General features: G+C 54.1%; 8 protein-coding genes across 8 annotated transcripts; 4 read left to right on the plus strand and 4 right to left on the minus strand.

Moving 5' to 3' along the window:
- Positions 1-610: 610 nt before the first annotated feature.
- Positions 611-1851, minus strand: BU25DRAFT_271170 (uncharacterized protein). The gene has a single exon (XM_033701823.1). It carries the CDS (start codon positions 1648-1650, stop codon positions 949-951), a length of 702 nt encoding a protein of 233 aa, XP_033563839.1. The 5' UTR covers positions 1651-1851; the 3' UTR covers positions 611-948.
- Positions 1852-2487: 636 nt separating this feature from the next.
- BU25DRAFT_271178 (uncharacterized protein) lies at positions 2488-3900 on the plus strand. The gene is made up of 3 exons (XM_033701824.1): positions 2488-2831; positions 2877-3402; positions 3453-3900. The coding sequence occupies exons 1-3, from the start codon at positions 2755-2757 to the stop codon at positions 3750-3752; spliced, it is 903 nt and encodes a 300-aa protein (XP_033563840.1). The 5' UTR covers positions 2488-2754; the 3' UTR covers positions 3753-3900.
- A 148-nt stretch (positions 3901-4048) lies between these two features.
- BU25DRAFT_456725 (uncharacterized protein) lies at positions 4049-4423 on the minus strand (the record flags this gene model as incomplete). Its single annotated transcript, XM_033710059.1, has 2 exons — positions 4049-4282; positions 4337-4423. 2 exons carry the CDS (start codon positions 4421-4423, stop codon positions 4049-4051), a joined length of 321 nt encoding a protein of 106 aa, XP_033563841.1.
- Positions 4424-8589: 4166 nt separating this feature from the next.
- On the plus strand, positions 8590-10473 carry BU25DRAFT_408921 (uncharacterized protein). The gene is made up of 2 exons (XM_033705937.1): positions 8590-8921; positions 9008-10473. Exons 1-2 carry the CDS (start codon positions 8850-8852, stop codon positions 10184-10186), a joined length of 1251 nt encoding a protein of 416 aa, XP_033563842.1. The 5' UTR covers positions 8590-8849; the 3' UTR covers positions 10187-10473.
- BU25DRAFT_408923 (uncharacterized protein) lies at positions 10418-12495 on the plus strand. The gene is made up of 3 exons (XM_033705938.1): positions 10418-11327; positions 11404-11724; positions 11776-12495. The coding sequence occupies exons 1-3, from the start codon at positions 10738-10740 to the stop codon at positions 12197-12199; spliced, it is 1335 nt and encodes a 444-aa protein (XP_033563843.1). The 5' UTR covers positions 10418-10737; the 3' UTR covers positions 12200-12495.
- BU25DRAFT_485661 (uncharacterized protein) lies at positions 12331-14599 on the minus strand. The gene has a single exon (XM_033711238.1). The coding sequence runs from the start codon at positions 14527-14529 to the stop codon at positions 12520-12522; it is 2010 nt and encodes a 669-aa protein (XP_033563844.1). The 5' UTR covers positions 14530-14599; the 3' UTR covers positions 12331-12519.
- A 77-nt stretch (positions 14600-14676) lies between these two features.
- On the minus strand, positions 14677-16672 carry BU25DRAFT_363857 (uncharacterized protein). Its single transcript, XM_033703768.1, has 2 exons — positions 16491-16672; positions 14677-16428 (listed from the first exon to the last, which is right to left on the minus strand). The coding sequence occupies exons 1-2, from the start codon at positions 16521-16523 to the stop codon at positions 14731-14733; spliced, it is 1731 nt and encodes a 576-aa protein (XP_033563845.1). The 5' UTR covers positions 16524-16672; the 3' UTR covers positions 14677-14730.
- An 87-nt stretch (positions 16673-16759) lies between these two features.
- Positions 16760-18332, plus strand: BU25DRAFT_408925 (ATPase, V1/A1 complex, subunit E). Its single transcript, XM_033705939.1, has 3 exons — positions 16760-17089; positions 17191-17699; positions 17750-18332. Exons 1-3 carry the CDS (start codon positions 17057-17059, stop codon positions 17898-17900), a joined length of 693 nt encoding a protein of 230 aa, XP_033563846.1. The 5' UTR covers positions 16760-17056; the 3' UTR covers positions 17901-18332.
- Positions 18333-19017: the final 685 nt, after the last annotated feature.

Here is a 19017-nt window from a genome sequence, read left to right on the forward strand (position 1 = left end):
AGAGCGTCAATGCGGAGCACAGGTGCGGGAAGACTAGGGCATTCGTGCAGATGGTGATCTAGGTCAGGTGCGAGAACGGCCCTCGGAGTGCAGCCAAAAACAATTCAGGTCGCCGGCGATTGGTGGGTGGTGGGGTGGTGCAAATGGTGGTTCTCTGGTGCCCACCTGAACTAGACTGTGACGTGTGTCTTCGAGGCCAAGGGAATCTGCCCGTGCTAAGATGGTTGGCTGTCTGGGCGCACCGCGCTGCCACACCTCCAGGCAGATGCTCATCTCAGTATCGCAAAATCAATGTTTCACTCCTCGCGAGGACCGCATTCTCTCTGTTATAGTTCACGGCATTCTTGAGGGAATGAACGGTGAGCGGCACACTGCCTTAGCATATGCAAGTGGGGCCGCTAGAAAGATATTCAACTGAGGCTAGCTGTTCACGCACAACGAACGTCATGCATCGCGACCAGCCTCAAATTTGCACGCTCAACCAGGTATCGGGTACCCACGGTCGCGGGAAAGGGATTTTTGGAGGGGTTGCAGCCTTGCTGATGGATCTGGTCGTTGTTCGCTGAAGTGGAGATGGCAATCGTGAAGCGTTGCACGAGGCAGGTACCCTTGAAAACCACAAAGTGACTCGCCGGGAGGCAATCAGGGTGAGACTCGATACAGCGAGACAAGTCAGCTTTGTAGCTAAGCACACGACGTTCAAGTACTGACACAACACGATGCGAGGGCGTGAATGATTGTATTGCTACCTGTCGCCAGATACTGCAACCAAATTGTTGCATGTGATTGAAATGTGAAAGTAGACCGCAGTCTCGTGTTCTCCGTGTAACCCAAATGCCATTGGGTATATAACGCCGTGCAATGCTGCATCCCAAAATGCTCATGCATAATCATGAAATTCGTCCAAACAGGTTCTCGTAAATCGTTTTAAAACAGCCAATCCTTCCTTCACCGCGGCATGTACATGCCAGTCGTCATCATTGCAGATCCATAGCGGTCGTGGGCCTTGAGCATGTAACGCAAGAAGTTGAGGGCCTTGAGGTAGACTTTCAAAACCTTGCGGCGGCGGACCTTGTCGGCTTCGAGGACCTTGCGAAGCACGCGGCGAACAGAGGTTGCTTTAGCGGTAGTCATGCGCGCAAACTGAATAACAGTGCCCTTGGCGGTCTTTGTAGTGAGCTCTGGTTCACCGATGGAGATATCAGGAATGAAAGCCTCGGGCACATCCTGCGACGCGGAGTCGATCTTGGTGAGTGACGGCCTGACGGGTTTGGTTTCGGTCTCGACGTCTGATTCACCCTCGAACTCGGCGGCCTCAGTGATGCTGCCCAAGATGGGCTCAAATGCGGGTGATCTCGGGCTGCACTGGTAGGAGTCGTAGTCAAAAGACATTTTGTCAGAGAGGGAAGTTCGTTGTTCTTTGTTGTTCCTTCGCGGGGTTGATTGTGGAGAAGTTTGTGGGTAAGAGTTGCGTCGGGAGGAAGGCGCGTTGGTGGGTTGGCGAGTACGAGGTGAGGGCGATGTGGATAGAGAGTCCACGAGCCAAGCGAGCACAGATGGAGTTGGAGAAGTGAAGGCAGCGGGAACTGTCTGTCGTCCAGATGCGGAAGGTACGCGAAAGTCGCACCTTGGCGGTGAAAAGAGCATCATCGTGCACAAGTACTACCTAGGTACCAGCCAGCGATCCACAACGACATCAACGGTCGTCTGGAAATAAAGGAGAAGAAGGGAACAGCCAAAAGAAAAACCGGAGACGGCGTGTCAGTGGGTATATACTGTGGGCCACCCCGCATAATTACAAGGGCGGGTAGCGGGCGAAAAGACCCTTCTTTTAGCATAATCATGACTGTGATCGTGTGGTCTAGCGACGTTTGCCTTGAGACAACACACAGCCGCACGCGACGTCTGCATTCCTCAGTCATCCACGCGTCTTAGCCACGTTGGCTGGAAGTAACCAGTGGCGTGAGCCGAGTGCGTTTACAGCAAACGCGCCTCCAGACCGTCTGGCGCACTTGAAATACTAGAAGAGAACGAGAGCGATTTAAGTGTCCCATGACGTCGCATCTGAGAGTTCGATCGAGAGATCCAGGCATTCTTGACAAGAGCCGGCGCTCTGTGCTAAAAACGTGCGCTAAGACAAGAGCCAACCAGATGACATGCGTCGCTTCCTTTCTCGCGAGAGAGCAGCAGTTCACACCACTTCTTCAGCCCTTGGCCTGAACACCCACCAAGGAGAAGTACCGCGCGCAGCAACCCAATCGATTACAATGGCATCGACGAAGGATTTCAGCTGATCACAAGGCTTCTCTCGCTTCTCAGCTTACAGCAAGCAGGGGGGTGTTTGTGCTGCCTCCTTCACTTGCCGCCTCACCAATCGAGTTGGCACGCGACATCCTCGGCCTGCGCTCGTCCTGCACACCCCAGGGGAGGTGCATAAGAAGTACCTGTGGTATTTCCTTATTATCGTGCTATGCGTTGGGGATCTGAAATCTGAAATACATGCACGTAGATACCTGCTGAGCTCCATCGATTCCCCGCACGAGCGTCTCATACGCCTTGCTGGAAAGCGGAGTTGTCGTACGAGATAACGCTCATTGTTTGGTCAAGACACTGACACTAACACTGACGCTGTTTGATTCGCATCTCTTTTGCTCTCACCTTTCCTTCTAAATCACTTCTTGTCTTTCTACACACGACTTTGCTTCTTTTATCAACAACGCATACCCCGCCATCACTGGGAACAACATCGCCAAGATGGCCCGCTACACCAGGAAACAGATCGTCACGTTCATCAGCATCGTATACCTCGTCTTTGCGACTGCCATGGCTGGGTAAGCTGATCGTGGTACTGCAGCGTCTTTGGCTCACTCTCCCAGTTACGCAGCGTGCCGTGCCAACCGCCTCTCCTTACCCATATCTGACACGCTCACCGGCTTTGCAACCGCTCTTCCTGTCATATCTGGTATCCTCCTCGAGTGTGGTTACGATCTGACGCGCCGCAAAGAGCGTCGCGCTCACATGGAGCGGGGCGAAATCCAGCGCCCACCTTTCGTGATCGTAGCCAACTTCATCATCTTCATCTACTCGACCGTCGTCATCACACTTCTGGGAACGCATGCGGCCCCGCCTTCAGAGCTGGAATGTGGGCTGCGACGGCAGTGGCAGTCGCTGTTCAGGAGCAAAGATTCGAGCGCCATCAGGACGATTCAAGACCAGTACAATTGCTGCGGGTTCGCCAACTCGAGAGACATGGCTTGGCCGTTTCCAGACAGAAGCCACGAACCAGATGCTTGTCAAGAGTCGTTCGGAAGAACGAACGGTTGTCTAGGTCCGTGGAAGGCTGAGGAACAACATGTCGCAGGCTTGTTGATGGGCGTTGTGGGTTTGGTGGTCGTTTGGGCGGTCCGTGTCTTCAAGCTCAAACTTACATGCATCTACTGACATTGGTCTAGTTCGCAATCATCGCCATCCCGACTCAGCGCGAGTCCTGGCTCCACAAGATCGCCCCAGAACAGATCTCAGACTTCATTGCCCGTGAAGAGCACGGCAGTACTGGCGACCGACGCCGCATCAACTACCTCCCAGACACAAACCACTACACCGACCGTATTCAGGAAGAAGATGGCGAGACGACACCGCTGAGCCCGGAAACTCGACGTGCCCTAGAGAGCGGTCGTGCTCAGATTGGCACTGGTCTGCCAGGAAACGTTGCCATGGACGCACCGGCAACAGATGAGTGGGCACGGGAATAGCCTGATCGGTTCGATCCACACGCCTCTTTAGGAGACACTCTACGAACGTTGGTATTGGGGTTCAACAAAATGAGCATGATTAGGATGGCGTTTTGGGGCGCTTCACTTTGTCAGACTGTTACACAGGAATGGATACTACGGTCGATGCCTCCGATTTTTCTAAGTTGCACAGACGGCACTAATCGAGTCATCTTTCATCTCCAGAGCTATCGTACATTGGACATCGTGCTCAGGTCATCGTACAATCATCAGCCATTTTCAGACTCGTCACCATCTCAACCCCTCTTCACCCCATCTCACTTGACCTCCTTCTCCAACCAGTTCATCACGCCAGCAACACCTTTCTTCGCCTTCTCCTTGTGCGACTTCGCCGTCTGCGCCTCTTCTTCCTTGTCCAGATCAGACATTGACTTCATCTTCTCGGCAGGCACAAACTGGTTTAACGTGGAATTAGTCGTCGACTTTGCAGCAGCGTAGTCGTATAGCGTACGGTGCAGCTCGGAGATCTTTAAGGACGTGGCAGATGTTGACTTGGATGTCGTGCGTGAGTTGGGGGGGGGGGGCGTCGGGCGTGCCGGTTGTACCGATGGAGATGCGGCGCGGCATGAAGGTGGCGACAGGGCACAGAAAGGAGGGATTTGACGTGGAGTGGTGGTGGTTGGAGAAGACATGGTGTTGTTGCGGAGGTGTTTTAAGTGGTTTTCGATACTGTAGTCTTCAAGGTGTCTCTGGATGAGTAGCGAAAGATTTAGTCTGGAGGGTATGTGAGGGTATGAAAAACATTCTGTATATACAATGCTGACTTCCTCCACAGTGCGGTCAAAATCAGAGCTTGATTTTGTCTACTCCCATTGCCCACGTTGGTGGCATTGTGATGAAGTGAATGGCACTGTGCGAAGCAAAGGTGCAAACAGTGTACAAGAAGGCACGTGGAGGAGGTGCGACACATTCACCTGGCAATCCAATATGAGAAGATTGGGAGTACTTATACTTTGGGTGAGGTACAAGAGCAAGCAGAGCATGATCACACACAAAGAGCTCGTGGTGAACGAGGACAAAGAATTGCATGCTGCAGAACAAAGAGATTACAGAATCATCCAAGAAGACTAGGATTTTGATGTGACAGCGGTGAACTTCTTTGAGAAGTCCTTCACAGCTGTAGACTGTTGACATAGACGCGTAGTGGCGATGTAGCGGACGTCATTTGTTCGTCGTCTTGTACTCTGGGGGGATGTAGCTGTAAGTTACCATAAGCGATTTTTATCTTGGTTTTGTGGAGAGGCAAAAAGAGTAAACCAGGTCTTTGTATGCCTTTTCAACAAGCAGAGTTCGCGCATAATAGGTACAACGGTCGCCAACAACCTTTGCGGATGTTTCAGTCACCGGATGGAAACGAGATCGATTATCATGTCTCAAAGTCAGGTAGTGCATTAGCTTTGAACTATCAAGACAATCAGTGAGAACTCTAGAAAGAATTAAGAGGGCGAATGCAAAATACAATATCTCGACTAATTGAACAATTATGTATGGCTCAGTAGACCACATACAACAACCCCTTGGGATACAAAAGTTCCTATCACAGTTCAGGGTGCTCCTGCCTATCAAACCTCACCTGCCATGAGAGTGACTGCCACGTCACACTAGCGTTGTTTACAGCTACTCACCTATATGTACTGTCCGTAGCTTCACCCAATACAACCTCAGTTCAATCCTGCAATTCTTCCCATATGCGCACTATCCACGCTTCCCGACAGTTCCTCAATCGACCCAAAGAAACCCACTATCTGAACCCCCTACTCTTGTACGAGAATCAGTACACCAACAGTTTGACCAGATCAGTTTGACCAGTAATAGCGTTATTGATGCCAGTGTCAGTGCAATTGCTGGCGTTTCTTCGGACTCAGTTGTTTCCCGCTGAAACAACCAAAGATGCGTTTACGCGACGCAGGCAGAGCAAGGCCTACAATTGACAGGAGAAGGGGAACGATGATGGCAACAATACCAATGATAGCCTAGCCAACCACTGTAGTCCAACAACCATCTTGGCAAGGGTTTTAGCTGTCGTCGCCCACTCGACATGCCGCCCGACTTACCTCAAGGGGGCGATGCACAACTGTATGACAAAATCCGGCGGGTAATCCAGCTTGCCCGCTGTTGCAACGAGGGTCCATCTACTAGAAAAAACCCGTGAGGTGAGTCCATAAGGAACATGTCATGAATTGCAATTTGCTGTCAGGAATACCATCCGCTTGGCCTACAACCTGCTCCTGATTGCCATGAAGCTGGGATTTAAACTTTCGCCAAATGGAAAGCGGTGAAGGCCGCCCGCACAACAAAACAGTAAGACAGCAGCCACATCATCGCTACAATTGCGCGCCAGCGGTGCGCATCCTTCCCTGACTCGATTTCAATATCTCCGATGGAAACAATGAGTGTCCAAAATTCCTTTTACGAGACCGCGCTCTCTTGTGTGGCTGGCTAAATAGCAGGCGATGATCAAGATAGAGGCATAGTAGAAGATGTGGTAGATGAAACTCTGTTCTTCGCCTTGTAGCCTAGGGTATACAACTGGAAGTTACTATGAACAACTGCTAATTGCAGTCTCGTACAAAGAGAGAGGGAGACACAAATTGTAGTCTTCGTGACGTGTTACGCACGCAGTTTTCGTGTACAGCAAGCTATAGTTCATCAAAAGCTACGAAGGCAGCCCTGAAGCTACTGTTTCAGCCCTTGCGACGGTGCTGAGCTCGCGTCACGCATTCTCTTTATTTCAAAAATCGGCCTTGAAAATCAAGAAAATAAAATTTAGTGCATTAGAAGTCATGAATCGTAAATCATCGGTGCCCCTTTCCCCCTCTCTCCCTCCCTCCTCTCCTATCGCCCCAACATTTTTTCTACAAAGCCATGGGCGAAATCTTGTTCCGTCCACTCCCAAGGTGACGCTCCTCATAAGCGCGACTAAGAAGGGCTGGAGCAAGAAGAGTTGTCGTGCGTAGAAGTGCGATCGTGGATAGATGCCGATCAAAACCCTCCTCGTCTCATTCGTGAACGTTCGTTGTATTCCTCTTGCTGCCGTATGCGGGTTGCCGTTAACTCATTGAGAGGCAAAATCGTAGCTGTAATAACGATAAGCTTTTACCAGCATGATGAACGATGACAATCCATACCTTGACGCTTAGCTTTCCAACTTTTGTACTTGGGTAGTACAAATCTATCCAAGACAAATGCTAGGAAAGCCAAGACCCCAGCTATGGAGCCTACGATAGTCCACTTATGTGTCGAGGTCTCGACATTGTTATTGGGCGATTGTCGTGAAACAAGCTTTGCAGTAGGGTCCGTCGGCGTTGACAAAGCCCAGCTTGGAGCGGCAAAGATGAGTGATGTCAAGATTAGGTAGAAATGGTTCCACTCCATGTTCGGGTGTATGTTCTGCATGACTTCTGATTGCAGCTAGACTGAAAAAAGAAGAGGCTGTGTGAATGGTAGCGCCGCGATGAATCCACATGGAAGGCGGGATTCCAGGGCATAGGTATATTGTCGAACGCTTCGAGGAGGCTGTGTACATCTTGCCTCACCCAAGCGTTGCTTGGCTCTTGGTGCATCATTCGCCATCTACCTTGAAGACGAACACCTAACGTCTTCATTTCCAGCCTCCCTGGGCATTGCGCCCCACGGGCACTCTGCGGACTAGACGGCCAAGGTTGTTTCAAAGGACTGTGAGCGGGGCATCGCCATGAACTGCATATTCGCCGAATCCTTGATCGCTGTTGCTGTGATCGTGACAGCAAACGGAGACCGCCCAGAGGTACTAGATTTCTCGTTGGAGGATAGACTCTCGAATGAGATGCCCAGTCGAAACAGACTGTGGTTGGATGTTAGAAGTGCTAAGTCGCCGTCATGAACTCTTCGCTGCAGTCTATTGACGAATCACTGTACACTTGCACTTCAAGGCCAACTTCGCCGAAGTGGACGGTGCTGGATGGGCTCACTCATTGTGCCCCACGGTGCCTTCGCGTGGCTAGTCTGACCGGATTGTAAGACATCACGAGTGGGGCGTTGCTGCGAAATGAAAGGGTTTGAAGGAAGTTGTCAACCGTTGCCATGATCATTGCAGTTCTGTTCGAATGCTAAGAGATGACAATTCTCTGTCTTGAGGAATACGGCGTCGAGACTTGCATACCAAGGACGACAAGCCGCCGGCGTGCCTTGACGGGGGCAGTGCAAAATTGTGTGATAGCATCGCAGCGGGGAGTTGTGGCAACTGTGAGGCTGAGTCCGTGGGCGTCAGATTTCAGCATCCTGCCAGGATAGCTTTCACCAATCATAGCTGTGGCACATCTGTCGCGAGTCCTGAGCATTGCGTCTGCAGGCTCACCAGAACGGGGCTGTACTGGCTCAGGATCTTACAAGTAAGCATCGTGAATTGATCTTGTACAGTTTGTACAGAAAGCGGACGACTGAAGGGTGTAAACAGGGAGGTGACAAAGATCAGGCTACTATAGAGCTAGACAAGGCTGGCGGCCACTTATAGGTCGACCTTCGTGGCGCAAGCTCTGGCCTCTGAGGCTTAGCAGAGCACCTGAACTGCAACTGGCTCTGCCCGTGTTGAGCAGGGCACGTGAGTTCGAGGCAACCGCGGGACTGCTAGAAGTTAGATGGGCTTTTAAGACAACGGCCTTCGAAGAGGCTTGACCTGATGCAAGCAGCCGAATTTCCAAGCATGCAGGCTCAGCAACAATGCACCTTCTTTGCCGAGCGTTTCTCCAGTAAGAGAATGACGCAGATAAGAGCACTTGCAAAGGTTCCTCAACGTAGAGTGGAAGCATGTGACACGTACACAAACCGTGTATAGCCGCGAGAAAACGGATCTCACCAATGTCTGGGGGGTGAAGACCCAGCCACACACCTCAGGAAAATCAGCTAAAAGCATTTCGACTTGAACAGAAGGTGGTGCTGTGGCGGGTAAGCATCGTGGCTGCTTGAAGCACGAATGGTTCCTGCGGTTGATTGTCGGCCCGCCATGCAGGGCAACAGCTGGGGACAGCAACGTACGCTACGTCGTCACAACACAACCTCACATCCACACATTTGCGCGCCATGCTCGTCTCTCTCACTGTCGGCAAGGTCGACGCCGGTGTCGCGGTGCTTCTGACCGAAGACAAGCGCCTCGTACGCGTCCCAATGCCTCGCAGCAGTCCACCACTGCACAGGCGCATCCCTGCAATTCACCCGTACAGCTGCTGACCCTGGCGCAGATCGAGTTCCCCTCCATTCTCCTGCCGCCGGACATTTCCTCGGGCAGCATAGTCGACATCGACGTAGCGCGCAACATCAAGGCCGAGACCGATGCCGCGACTGCCTTCTACGAGCTCCAGTCTGAGATCTTCCGCACATTCGGCCAGAGCACTCCCTCAGCACCTGTCCTCCGCTGTCGCAATGCCACCCAGACCTCAGTCGTCCTGGAATGGGACCCCGTAGACGTTGCAACCGCCGAGCTGCGCAGCCTCACCCTGTACCGCAATGGCAACAAGGCGGGCACCATCCCCAACCCCAAGGAGGTCCACAGCACGAAGCTCAGTGGACTGGGTGTCGATACTGAATACGTCTTCCATCTGGTGCTCAAGACCAGCGCGGGTACATTCAGCAGCGAGAAGCTCACAGTCCAAACACACAAGATGACAGATCTGTCTGGCATCACAATCACACCCGGCCACATGCCTTCCGCTCTCCGCTCGTCGCTGCAGCGCTCTGTTGAGAGAATTGGCGCCAAGATCGCGGACACAGTCCGCATCGACACCACACATTTCGTCTGCACAGAGGGGCGAGGGCCGGCATGGGAGAAGGCTGTGGAGAACAACATCCCCGTCGTGGTGCCAGACTGGGTCATTGGCTGCGAGAGAGATGGCAGGATTGTGGGCGTTAGAGGTTACTACCTGAACGCCGACCCACGGCTACGGACAGTCAGTCAAGGGGGTCCAGCACCACAGCAACAACCGCAGCAGCAGCAAGCACAACCCCAGCAAGCACAGCCGCAGCCACCACAGCCACCCCAGCCCAGAAGTCCAATTCAGAGCCCGCGAACAGAAGTCACACCGCCCACCCCCGAGCGACCTACACGAGAACGCGAATCAGACAGCGCAGCACCCCCTCCACCACCGCCGAAAGATGATGCGAGCGAGCGAAGCGTGTCACCCGCGCCAGAGCCGAAGACCCAGTCAGAACAAGACGAGCAGAAGGCCAAGCCTGAGGATCTGAAGTCACAGCCAGGGAAAGGAGATGAGGAGGTAGTAGACTCAGAGGACGAGCAGCCCGTAGGCGGTGATGTGAAAGAGGTCGAGGCGGGCTTGCCGAGCAGACCAAAGGCAACGGTCGAGGACGACGAGGATGGGGACGATGGGGACGATGGGGCGAGCTTTCAGGAGGTGGCATTGTGAGCGCGTATGGGTGCACGATTGACAAACTTGAATGGAGCATGGCATGCGTGCGAGCGAGTCATGAGTTTTGGTTCAAGCCAGCAACAATGATGATGATGATGTACCAAGTCATGGATCTCGTCGCCATACAGCTTCAACTCTGATCCAACAGCATGCTGATGGTTATAGTGCTGTACCCCTTGGGGCTGCCAGCCGAGGGTGAGTAACGCCGGTCCTTACCACTAGGCTTATCGGCTAGTCAGAACAAGCCGTGTGCGAGTGTCAACAGCGCCTTCCCTGGATATCTAACGCAGCATAGGCCCACTCGGAACTTGCATCGAATCCTCCGCAAGGCGACCACAACACCTCCAATGTAACGTACTCCCGGCCTTCTGATTGGCCAAGCTCGCATAAGTCGCGCTATGGTATGAACTGTGGGGCCAAGAGCAAGGATACTCGTAAGACACACTAGGGGACTGTCCGTCATTTGAGAGCGGACTACAAGTACCGTCCGTAAGACTGCTGTTGTTGCATACGCAAGCTGTTGCCCTCTCCTGTAAAAGTGCGGCAAGATGACGCCGACCATGCCGTCCCTACAACTTCCACCCCTCTTCGCCGCCCTCCAACTCCCCCTCCTACTTACAACCAACATTCTCGCCCTCACCATTGGGCCCCAGCACCGTCTTCTCCAACTTGCCTTCAGCCTGCCCATCTGGACCGTTCTCGCAAGTCAGTCGCTGTACAGAGATTACTCGGGAGCATGGGGTATGCATTATGCGGTTAATTGTGGCGTTATGAGTTTGGCGGCGACGTATGTGGATTGGGTGGTGTTGATGAGTCCGGATCGGGAGGGGTGGGTCAAGTTGAGCTCCCGGATCGGCACAGTGAAAGGGTATGCAGATGGTGCTGAAGCGGCAAAGAACAGCGAGAGTGTTGTGAGTGATGGGCTTCCGAAGGATGACGGTGGTGTCGTCAAGAGCAATGGGGGTTTGAAGGGCAAATCAGCTGTGGTTGACGAGAACACGGCGGAGAGAACAGCACCAATAGGGCTCCGGAGCAGACTATGGTGGGCGATCCGACTCGCATGCACGTACCGGTACACAGGCTGGTCATGCGAAGTCAAGAATGTGCCCGTTGAAGTCGATGCTGGGTATCCGCGCTGGTATGTCCCCACTCTTTTCTCATCCGCCTCTTCCGTCTCCCATGACTGCAAAGACGACGGCGACTGACTTTCCCAGGCGTTTCCTCCTCCGCAAGACACTCCGAGCAGCACTCTTCTATCTCGCCAAAGACGCCATATTCGCCTACACCGCCTCATCACCGCACGGGAGCTGGGCTGACATCGCTTCTATCAAGCCCGCGCACAGCTACACAAACTACCCCTTCTGGCACCGTTTCTGGTTCTCCTCGGCACACATCGTGCTCACGTACGTGTCGCTGGAACTGTACAACACCGTAGCCGGGGTCGTAAGTGTAGCGCTAGGATTGGCGAAGCCGAGTGAGTGCCCAAGTGCATTTGGCGATTTGAGGGGTTTGTGGAGCGTCAGGAGGGCGTGGTCGTAAGTTCTTGTTTGTTGTGTCATGGGAATGGAAAGCGCTAATGAAAATAGGAATGTGTGGCATCAGCAGTGCCGGCGAATTTGCTCCGCGCCAGGTGTGTTGATCGTGAGGGACGTCCTGCATTTGCGCAAGGGATCTTTCGCATCGAGGTATCTGCAGTTGTTCATTGGGTTTGGCATCTCGGGTCTCGTGCATGGTGGTGCTTCGATGCTCTACCATAGGTCATTCAACGATGATGGGGCGATGAAGGTCTTCCTTTTGCAAGCTGCCATCATCTCTGTTGAGGACCATCTGATCGACCTTGGTAAGCGCATTGGATTCAAAGACTCGCTGTTCTGGCGTCTCGTGGGTCTCGTCTGGACGGTCCTTGCTGTTGGTGCGAGTATGGAGAGCTGGACGGGCTTGCTGTTGGAGCATGGTCTTTGGGTACACAACCGGGAGTCGGACTGGTTTGGCATTGGACCGAAGATGTGAGGTATGACTACGAGGTACCCTAGAGGAGCCTCCTCAGGAGTCTGAATGCTACACCCCAGCTTCACATAGCTGTTCCTGTATGAGATTCACATCTCCTGATGGGATGCCCCAAGGAGGTTCCAGAATCTCAATCATAACTGATCATCGATGGCCATGCTCTATCGTCCGAGTTTGCTCGCGCGAACGTGCACCTCAATGCTCGAGTCAACAAAGGAACATTCATTCCTGGAAACAGTACTCCTGATCATGCCTCCAAAGGTACTGTGAGCTATGACGCATAGCCAATGTACGTCGAGGAATCACATCTCAACGTAACAATTTTATACCAGTCGAATCCTCTGTGTACTTTTCTTTCCTCTCTTGACCAAAGCTGCAATTTCGCCGTTCATATAGCCATGGAGGTAGCCCTCGCCAATGACCTGCCACGCATCTTGTGACGCCTCCTTTCGCAGCACGAGCGGAATGCCGCACCCATACAGAATAGCCACAATATCGCCTGGTCTGGCACGACACGGAGCCATACCGACGACACCCTCTTCGGTGATCATTAACCTGCATGCTTTCTTTCGCGCTGTATCGTGAAAGCGTGACAGGAAGGTGTCGAGCTTGTCGTTCAGCTGATGCATAGGATGCGAAGAAGGCCGGTGAAGTGTTGGCGGCGGCGACGTGACTTCAGAAGGGACTTGACCGACGAGGTCTTCCAATGTGTGGTCGCCAAACTTCAGCTGTTTGTTGTGCTCAAACCACGTTGAGAAGCTCCAGTCGACAGGGTCACCGTCGATGCAGGCGTGGCAATGGAAGAGGAAGTCGGTAACGTAGTGCACTGGTGCTTGGAAGCAGAGATATTTGTCTTGTCGATCAATAACGAGGGAACGTGCGATGGCCCCGAGCCAGTCCATAGGCTGCATAGTACCTCTTGGAGCATTGCGCTGTTGTTCTTCAGACTGCATCAAGTTGTGTCTAGTATCGCTACAAACGAAGCTCTGGCATCGCAGTTCCTGTGCGTCGAGCCCTCCAAGCCCATGTATGGTGTCTACTATGACACCATTGCAGCAGAGTTCTTTAAGGTCATCGGAGAAATGGATGTCCGCTTTCTTTCGCAGGTGCGACCCTGGAGCATCGTAGATCGCTTTCCAGCGGGTTGAATGAACTGGTCTGAAGTTTCCGATGTGTTCACTTGCACTTTGGCTTGCCATGAGCGGCACAGGAGAAGCGAAGTCGATCGTGGTCCTCCAGTCTGGGGCCCACGTTGGTACTGCATTGTCTGGGCCTGGATCTTTGGCTGCAGCATCTCGGCTGAACAAATGCACGAAGCAGACGATGTCCAGAGATCCATGTATGCTCCAGAACGAACGAACAAGCTTCGCAAATTGATGTTCGATACCGGTCGAATACTCGGCGGGTCCAACGAGTGCACGATCTTGTTCCGTGATCAAGCCGAGAACGGAGTATATGCGGTCTCTGCTATCGGTGGCGGAGTGGTTGCCCAGGTAAGCCATGATAGCGATGAGATTGATGCCGATCGAGGCTGGGTTCGTGTGCCACTGATGAATGCGGCGGCGATTGAAAGCACCATCAAACAGCTTTCGTGGTACGAGTTCGTGTTCAAACTCGTTACTGATGGTGCTGCAAAGGAAGATGCTGTAGATGGCACTCTTGAACCTTCCGCGACTGATGCTTGCCACACCGCAGTATAGCTTCGCTTCTTTGGAGAGGACGAATTCTTGCAGGGTCCACACACGTGTCCACCAAGGCCTCGCGAGCAGATTGCTGACAGCAGCACACTTGTCAGTGAACTCTGGGTTTTCAAGATTGCTGCGCATAGCATCGTCGTCCCCACGGAAGGCGATTTGCAGGCTGGAGAGGTAGTGCAGGAAGTCGATTGCATTCGTGCAGTCGCTGCCGTCTTCCTTCTCTTCACCAAGCCAGATAATCGCTCTTCTGGCTTGCCTGTAGATGTCCGCCATGATGCGCACTTGCTTCTCACGCTCTTGGGCATCTTGAAGGTTGATGCTCAGCGAGTCAATCCACCACCAGTCTGTGGGCTTGAAATCACCATGGCGCGTGACCATGTGTATGAAAGGCGTGAGGGTGCTGAGCACTGGGAGCGTTCCACTTTTCAGGTTGATAGCCGTTCCTGTATACTTGCGCTCGCCCCACACATAGCTGGCTGTGTAGTAATGAGGGGCGCTGGCAAGCGGGAACTTCTGCAATTCTCCAACAAGGACGCCGTCTTCAGGCTGCGAGAAGCGGAGGAGACGAATGGAGGTCTCGTCGACGGGTTCTGAGAAGACTGAAGCGTTGGCTGGTGGTGATGCGTCAACGTCCATAGAGGTGCATGTTGCAGGAGCAGTTGGACAAACGGCTGCAGGCGTGAGCGCCCCACCGCGCTAATTCACGGGAAGGGAGGTGTAGCGGCGATCTTTGAACTCGTGGGCGAAAGGCACAATCCAAATGCAATGTCAGAACAAGACTCTCGTGAAGATGTATGCATGATTCGTCTATTCAAATTCTTGGATCATACCGGGATATCATGCACCTCTACTCCTGGCCCCGTCATGCTCGTCATCTGTTTCACCTTGTAATTTCTTCCTCCACCACCTTAACTTTAGCCAATCGCCAGGTCCATCGTGATTGCTGCTGAGCGTTCCTCCTCCAAACCCCCAAATCCCGCTCCTGTGCGCGACAAGGTCTGAATCAGAATGATCGTCGTCGTCCGGATCAGGGTAATCGAGTAGTGCAGACGAGCTATCTGAGCGCTTCTTGCCCTGCGATGCACTGCGGCTTCGTTGTGAGCCTGCGCTGATGCCATCGAACCATGAGCGTCTGCGCATCTGGTCTAGCCAGGCTGACTGTGTGTTTTGTCGCTGTCGAGGAAGCGTGCCTGCTCTTGGTCTGCGGTCTGACTCGACAGATCGACGAATGACCGGCGAGGGCAGCGAATCTCTATCGTTCAGCTCGTCCCAGATCTCGCTCGTTTCCTCAGAGACAGTCATCCTCCTCCTTCTCGGTGGTCTGGGACTCGGTCGTGGGCTGCGGGTGTTTGTGTCTAACGTGGGGCTCTTCTTTGACCGAGACGTGATGGTGTATGCGGGTCCGGTGGGTGATCGTGTCAACAACGGTGTCCTTTCGTCGACAGACTTGCGCTTCGCTTGCTCGGTTGCAGCCCCGTGAAGGCCTGGTGTTGCTTCCTCGATGTCCAAAGCAGCGTCTGGTTCGTCGAGAGCGTGAGCGTGCAGGAGACCCAGACCAGGCTCGAGTGCAGACTGGGGCATTGGTACGTGTCCGGGATGCTTGGTTGATACGGGCGACAAGGGTTCCTCTTCGTTCTCTTCCAGCCTCCAGCTCAGGCAGACCACTCCTGCAAGCAGTACAACAGTGCCCAAAGCGATAAGGCCAGCATGCAAGTTCGACAATCGTTCGCTCTGGTGGAAGTAGATCAGGCCATCTATGATGGCGATAATGTTGTAGACACAGAAGACGAGGGGGTACAGCACGCTTGTACTGACGAGCTTCAGTCCACAGTGCATGTAGTACAGTTGCGTGAGGGCGAAGACCACCAGCCCTATCAGGATCACCCAGGACTGCCAGCGGTCGAACTGATTGTGGCGGTCGACGATGGTGCGCACCAGCAGCTCCACGGCGCTCTTTGCGATGAGCAGCGAATGCGCAGAGAGAATCCCGCTCACACAGCCGTAGAACATGCCCCGAACCAGACGCAGGCGCGGGGTTGCGCGGGGGTATATGTGGTGGAGGACCCAATTGGCCACAAGCAGGAGGACGACTACGATGCCGGTCACTATCATCCACACGATGAAGTGGTGTCGACCCAACAGCGCTAAGAGCTGGTCCAGGTTGTGCGAGGGTTCAGCGATGGCGCCGAAGAGCGCTATGAGCAGGGCACCGGCAGCGACGAGCATGGTGCCAATGAAGGAGTAGCGGGTGAAGGGCTCGTGGAGGATGATGGAGGCGCATATTGAGTTGAAGACGAGGCCGGATGCCTGCAGGGTGGAGAGGACGGGCAGCGGCAGGGTGGTGATCTGGATGGTGCTGCCCACCACGTTCGCCACGATGAACATGAGCATGCCCAGCTGCCATCGCCGGCGCTTGTAGGGCGGACGACGGTCATAGTCGTCTTCCTTCTCTTCTTCTAGCAGATGTGATTTTCGCTGCAGCGTCAGGCCGACGCTCTGGACGCTAGTGGACAGGAGGCCAACTATCACTCCAAGCTGGTACATGCAGTGTGAGCTCCTGGGCGCATTCACTGGGGCTGCATCATGTGACTACTTACAGCAACGCTGGCGCCTGGCGAGAGCTCCACCATAGTTGGGGTTGGGGGTTGCAGTCGCTGCGACGGGCTCTGCTACCTCGACAGCGGGTACATGCTGTGTCTCTGCGGAGTGTATGCGCGAGTGTGTTCGGCGGTGACGGCCAAACGTCACGCTGATGGTCCGTCGCGGGCACGAGTTGCTGGGGGGGGGTGGGCCAGCCGAGCAGGCGTCAGCCGAGCGTGATGTGGTAGCAGAACGTAAGTAACAAGCACGTCTCCAGACGGATCCTCCGCGTAGCCTTGGAGAGATTCGCGATTTATGTAAGTGTCTAGGCAAAGGACAGCCAACGTGCATGCGAAACAGTTGCAATCCCATGGTTTCGCTGTTCCACATTCCATCTGAGGCCTAGCCCCTTTCAGCCTCTGGGTCGTTGCGGGTGCATCATCGCTGCTGCTCCGTGCCCGTGGCTTGGACGTCAATCTTCCAAGCTTCCCATCGACATCGACCACCAGCGCCGCCGCTGCACCATCTCGCAACCCTCCCTCACCACCGTCGAGCCAGCCCGCCCTCCCACACGCCGCCCACCATGTCGCAAGTACACGCTCTCTCCGACGACCAGGTAGGCAGCCCTCCGCCGGGGCCCAGCCAGCTTGCTGCCCTGCACAGCTCCCCACCAACCTACGTCAACAGCACCAGCTAACAACCACCCCCCCCTGGCAGGTCGCCGGCGAGCTCAAGAAGATGACGGCCTTCATCCGCCAGGAGGCTATGGAAAAGGCCAACGAGATCCGCCTCAAGGCCGACGAGGAGTTCGCAATTGAGAAGTCCAAGCTCGTGCGCCAAGAGACGTCCTCAATCGACTCGTCGTACGAGAAGAAGTTCAAGCAGGCTAGCATGTCCCAGCAGATCACACGCTCCACTGTCTCCAACAAGAGCAGATTACGCATTCTGTCCGCGCGCCAGGAGCTGCTCGATCGCCTGTTTGAGGAGGCAGGCGAGAAGCTGGGCGATGTGTCCAAGGATAAGAAGAAGTACCAGGGCGTCCTGAAGAACCTGATCCTGGAGGGTGCATACGCCCTGAACGAGGACAAGCTGCAGGTCAAGGTCAGGAAAGCAGACAGCGAGGTCGCAAAGCAGGCCATCGAGGAGGCACAGAAGGAGTACAAGAGCAAGATCAACAAGGACGTTGCCATCACAATCGACGAGAGCGACCCGCTGCCGTCTGAGTCGTACGTCAACTGCTCTTTGGCAGCGTTGCAGGTATGCTGACTGTTTGTAGCTCTGGCGGTGCTATTATCGTTGGTACTGGCGGCCGCATCGACATCAACAACACGCTCGAGGAGCGTCTGAGGCTGCTCGAGTCCGACGCCCTGCCCTCCATCAGGGTCACACTCTTCGGCGAGAACGAGAACAGGAAGTTCAAGGACTAAGCGAGCCAGACTTGGACCGAGTTGAGTTGCGGTGCACATCACGACACAGATACAAGCGGAAGACGGGCGACGATTAGGTCGAGCGCAATCGGCCTTCCGTGAAGCACACTTTTGCAAGGAAGGTTTCTTCTGACTAGAGGAGCTTGTAGAATACTGGAAGATTTAGCGGCTGTCTGTGCAAATTATCATACACTTATCACCACCCGGCTCCTGCACGGCTGATCCCTGTGCATGCCTAGCAACAGTTTTGCCCGCGCTCCATCGCTGCCTCGGTTCCGCGGAGGTCGCGCCAACAGCCTAGGAGGAAGCTCCCTCGATTGACGAGCTTCGCCACCTGACTGTAAGAACCCATGCGCTTTCGCCGCGTCCAAATCGAATTTTGCTCCAAGGAACTGACCCGTGTTCGTATGCCTGTTCTCGAAAGTTCGTCATCGAGATGGGTTCATGCAGGATGCACAGCCATCCAATCGCAACCCTGTTACTATTGGCGCCGTGAGGTCAGATAGCTGAGTGGGGGGCCTCCAGCCTCGCAGCTGAGATGCATAAGTAACCTCACCAATCTGCACACAGTCTTCAGGCTCACGAGGAACACCCGCATCAGAGTTGCCTTTGTTGCAAGCCTACAAAACAGCCCATGAACGCAATATGGCCGATTGGGAGCGTACTGAGCCCAGGCGCCATCGCTACTATACCAGCCAACACCTGACTGTCGAAGTTCAGCCATCCCAACGACATCGTCAGCGTCAGCAAAGATCGGGAAGTCCAGAAAGGCGCAAACCCTCGCTTCACCGAGGCTATCACTCGGATAATGAGACGCGAAGATACCGGCGAGACGACTACTGCTCAGACGAAGACAATGTTCGAAGCGCACGAGGTACGGAAAGAAGCAGGTCTTCAAAACATCAGCACCCGTCACCTCCCCGCGCCTTCCATATCGAGGTGCCTAGGTCCCATTCAGACAGACGATGGAGGCTCTCCTCTTCACCTCCCCCTCCTCCTTCTCCACCCCAAAGGTATCAGCAACAACGTGCTGCACCCGGAGATCGACGTTCCTCGGTTCCAAACCTGCCTATCCATCAAGTGCACAATCAAGGTCTAGCCCGACACCCATCGGCCC

Source organism: Macroventuria anomochaeta (assembly GCF_010093625.1).
Source record: "Macroventuria anomochaeta strain CBS 525.71 unplaced genomic scaffold BU25scaffold_9, whole genome shotgun sequence".
NCBI lineage: Eukaryota > Fungi > Ascomycota > Dothideomycetes > Pleosporales > Didymellaceae > Macroventuria > Macroventuria anomochaeta.

What these genes read in the sequence shown, in the direction of transcription:
- BU25DRAFT_408921 (XM_033705937.1), top strand. Translation starts at nt 8,850, where the DNA reads ATGCTCGTCTCTCTCACTGTCGGCAAGGTCGACGCCGGTGTCGCGGTG. An exon ending in TGACCGAAGACAAGCGCCTC is followed by an intron (nt 8,922 to 9,007) that starts GTACGCGTCCCA and finishes ACCCTGGCGCAG; the next exon opens with ATCGAGTTCCCCTCCATTCT.
- BU25DRAFT_408923 (XM_033705938.1), top strand. Translation starts at nt 10,738, where the DNA reads ATGACGCCGACCATGCCGTCCCTACAACTTCCACCCCTCTTCGCCGCC. An exon ending in GATGCTGGGTATCCGCGCTG is followed by an intron (nt 11,328 to 11,403) that starts GTATGTCCCCAC and finishes TGACTTTCCCAG; the next exon opens with GCGTTTCCTCCTCCGCAAGA. An exon ending in AGCGTCAGGAGGGCGTGGTC is followed by an intron (nt 11,725 to 11,775) that starts GTAAGTTCTTGT and finishes TAATGAAAATAG; the next exon opens with GAATGTGTGGCATCAGCAGT.
- BU25DRAFT_271178 (XM_033701824.1), top strand. Translation starts at nt 2,755, where the DNA reads ATGGCCCGCTACACCAGGAAACAGATCGTCACGTTCATCAGCATCGTA. An exon ending in TTTGCGACTGCCATGGCTGG is followed by an intron (nt 2,832 to 2,876) that starts GTAAGCTGATCG and finishes TCACTCTCCCAG; the next exon opens with TTACGCAGCGTGCCGTGCCA. An exon ending in GTTTGGTGGTCGTTTGGGCG is followed by an intron (nt 3,403 to 3,452) that starts GTCCGTGTCTTC and finishes ACATTGGTCTAG; the next exon opens with TTCGCAATCATCGCCATCCC.
- BU25DRAFT_271170 (XM_033701823.1), bottom strand. Translation starts at nt 1,650, where the DNA reads ATGATGCTCTTTTCACCGCCAAGGTGCGACTTTCGCGTACCTTCCGCA.
- BU25DRAFT_485661 (XM_033711238.1), bottom strand. Translation starts at nt 14,529, where the DNA reads ATGGACGTTGACGCATCACCACCAGCCAACGCTTCAGTCTTCTCAGAA.
- BU25DRAFT_363857 (XM_033703768.1), bottom strand. Translation starts at nt 16,523, where the DNA reads ATGGTGGAGCTCTCGCCAGGCGCCAGCGTTGCT. An exon ending in CGCCAGGCGCCAGCGTTGCT is followed by an intron (nt 16,429 to 16,490) that starts GTAAGTAGTCAC and finishes TGCATGTACCAG; the next exon opens with CTTGGAGTGATAGTTGGCCT.
- BU25DRAFT_408925 (XM_033705939.1), top strand. Translation starts at nt 17,057, where the DNA reads ATGTCGCAAGTACACGCTCTCTCCGACGACCAG. An exon ending in ACGCTCTCTCCGACGACCAG is followed by an intron (nt 17,090 to 17,190) that starts GTAGGCAGCCCT and finishes CCCCCCTGGCAG; the next exon opens with GTCGCCGGCGAGCTCAAGAA. An exon ending in GACCCGCTGCCGTCTGAGTC is followed by an intron (nt 17,700 to 17,749) that starts GTACGTCAACTG and finishes GACTGTTTGTAG; the next exon opens with CTCTGGCGGTGCTATTATCG.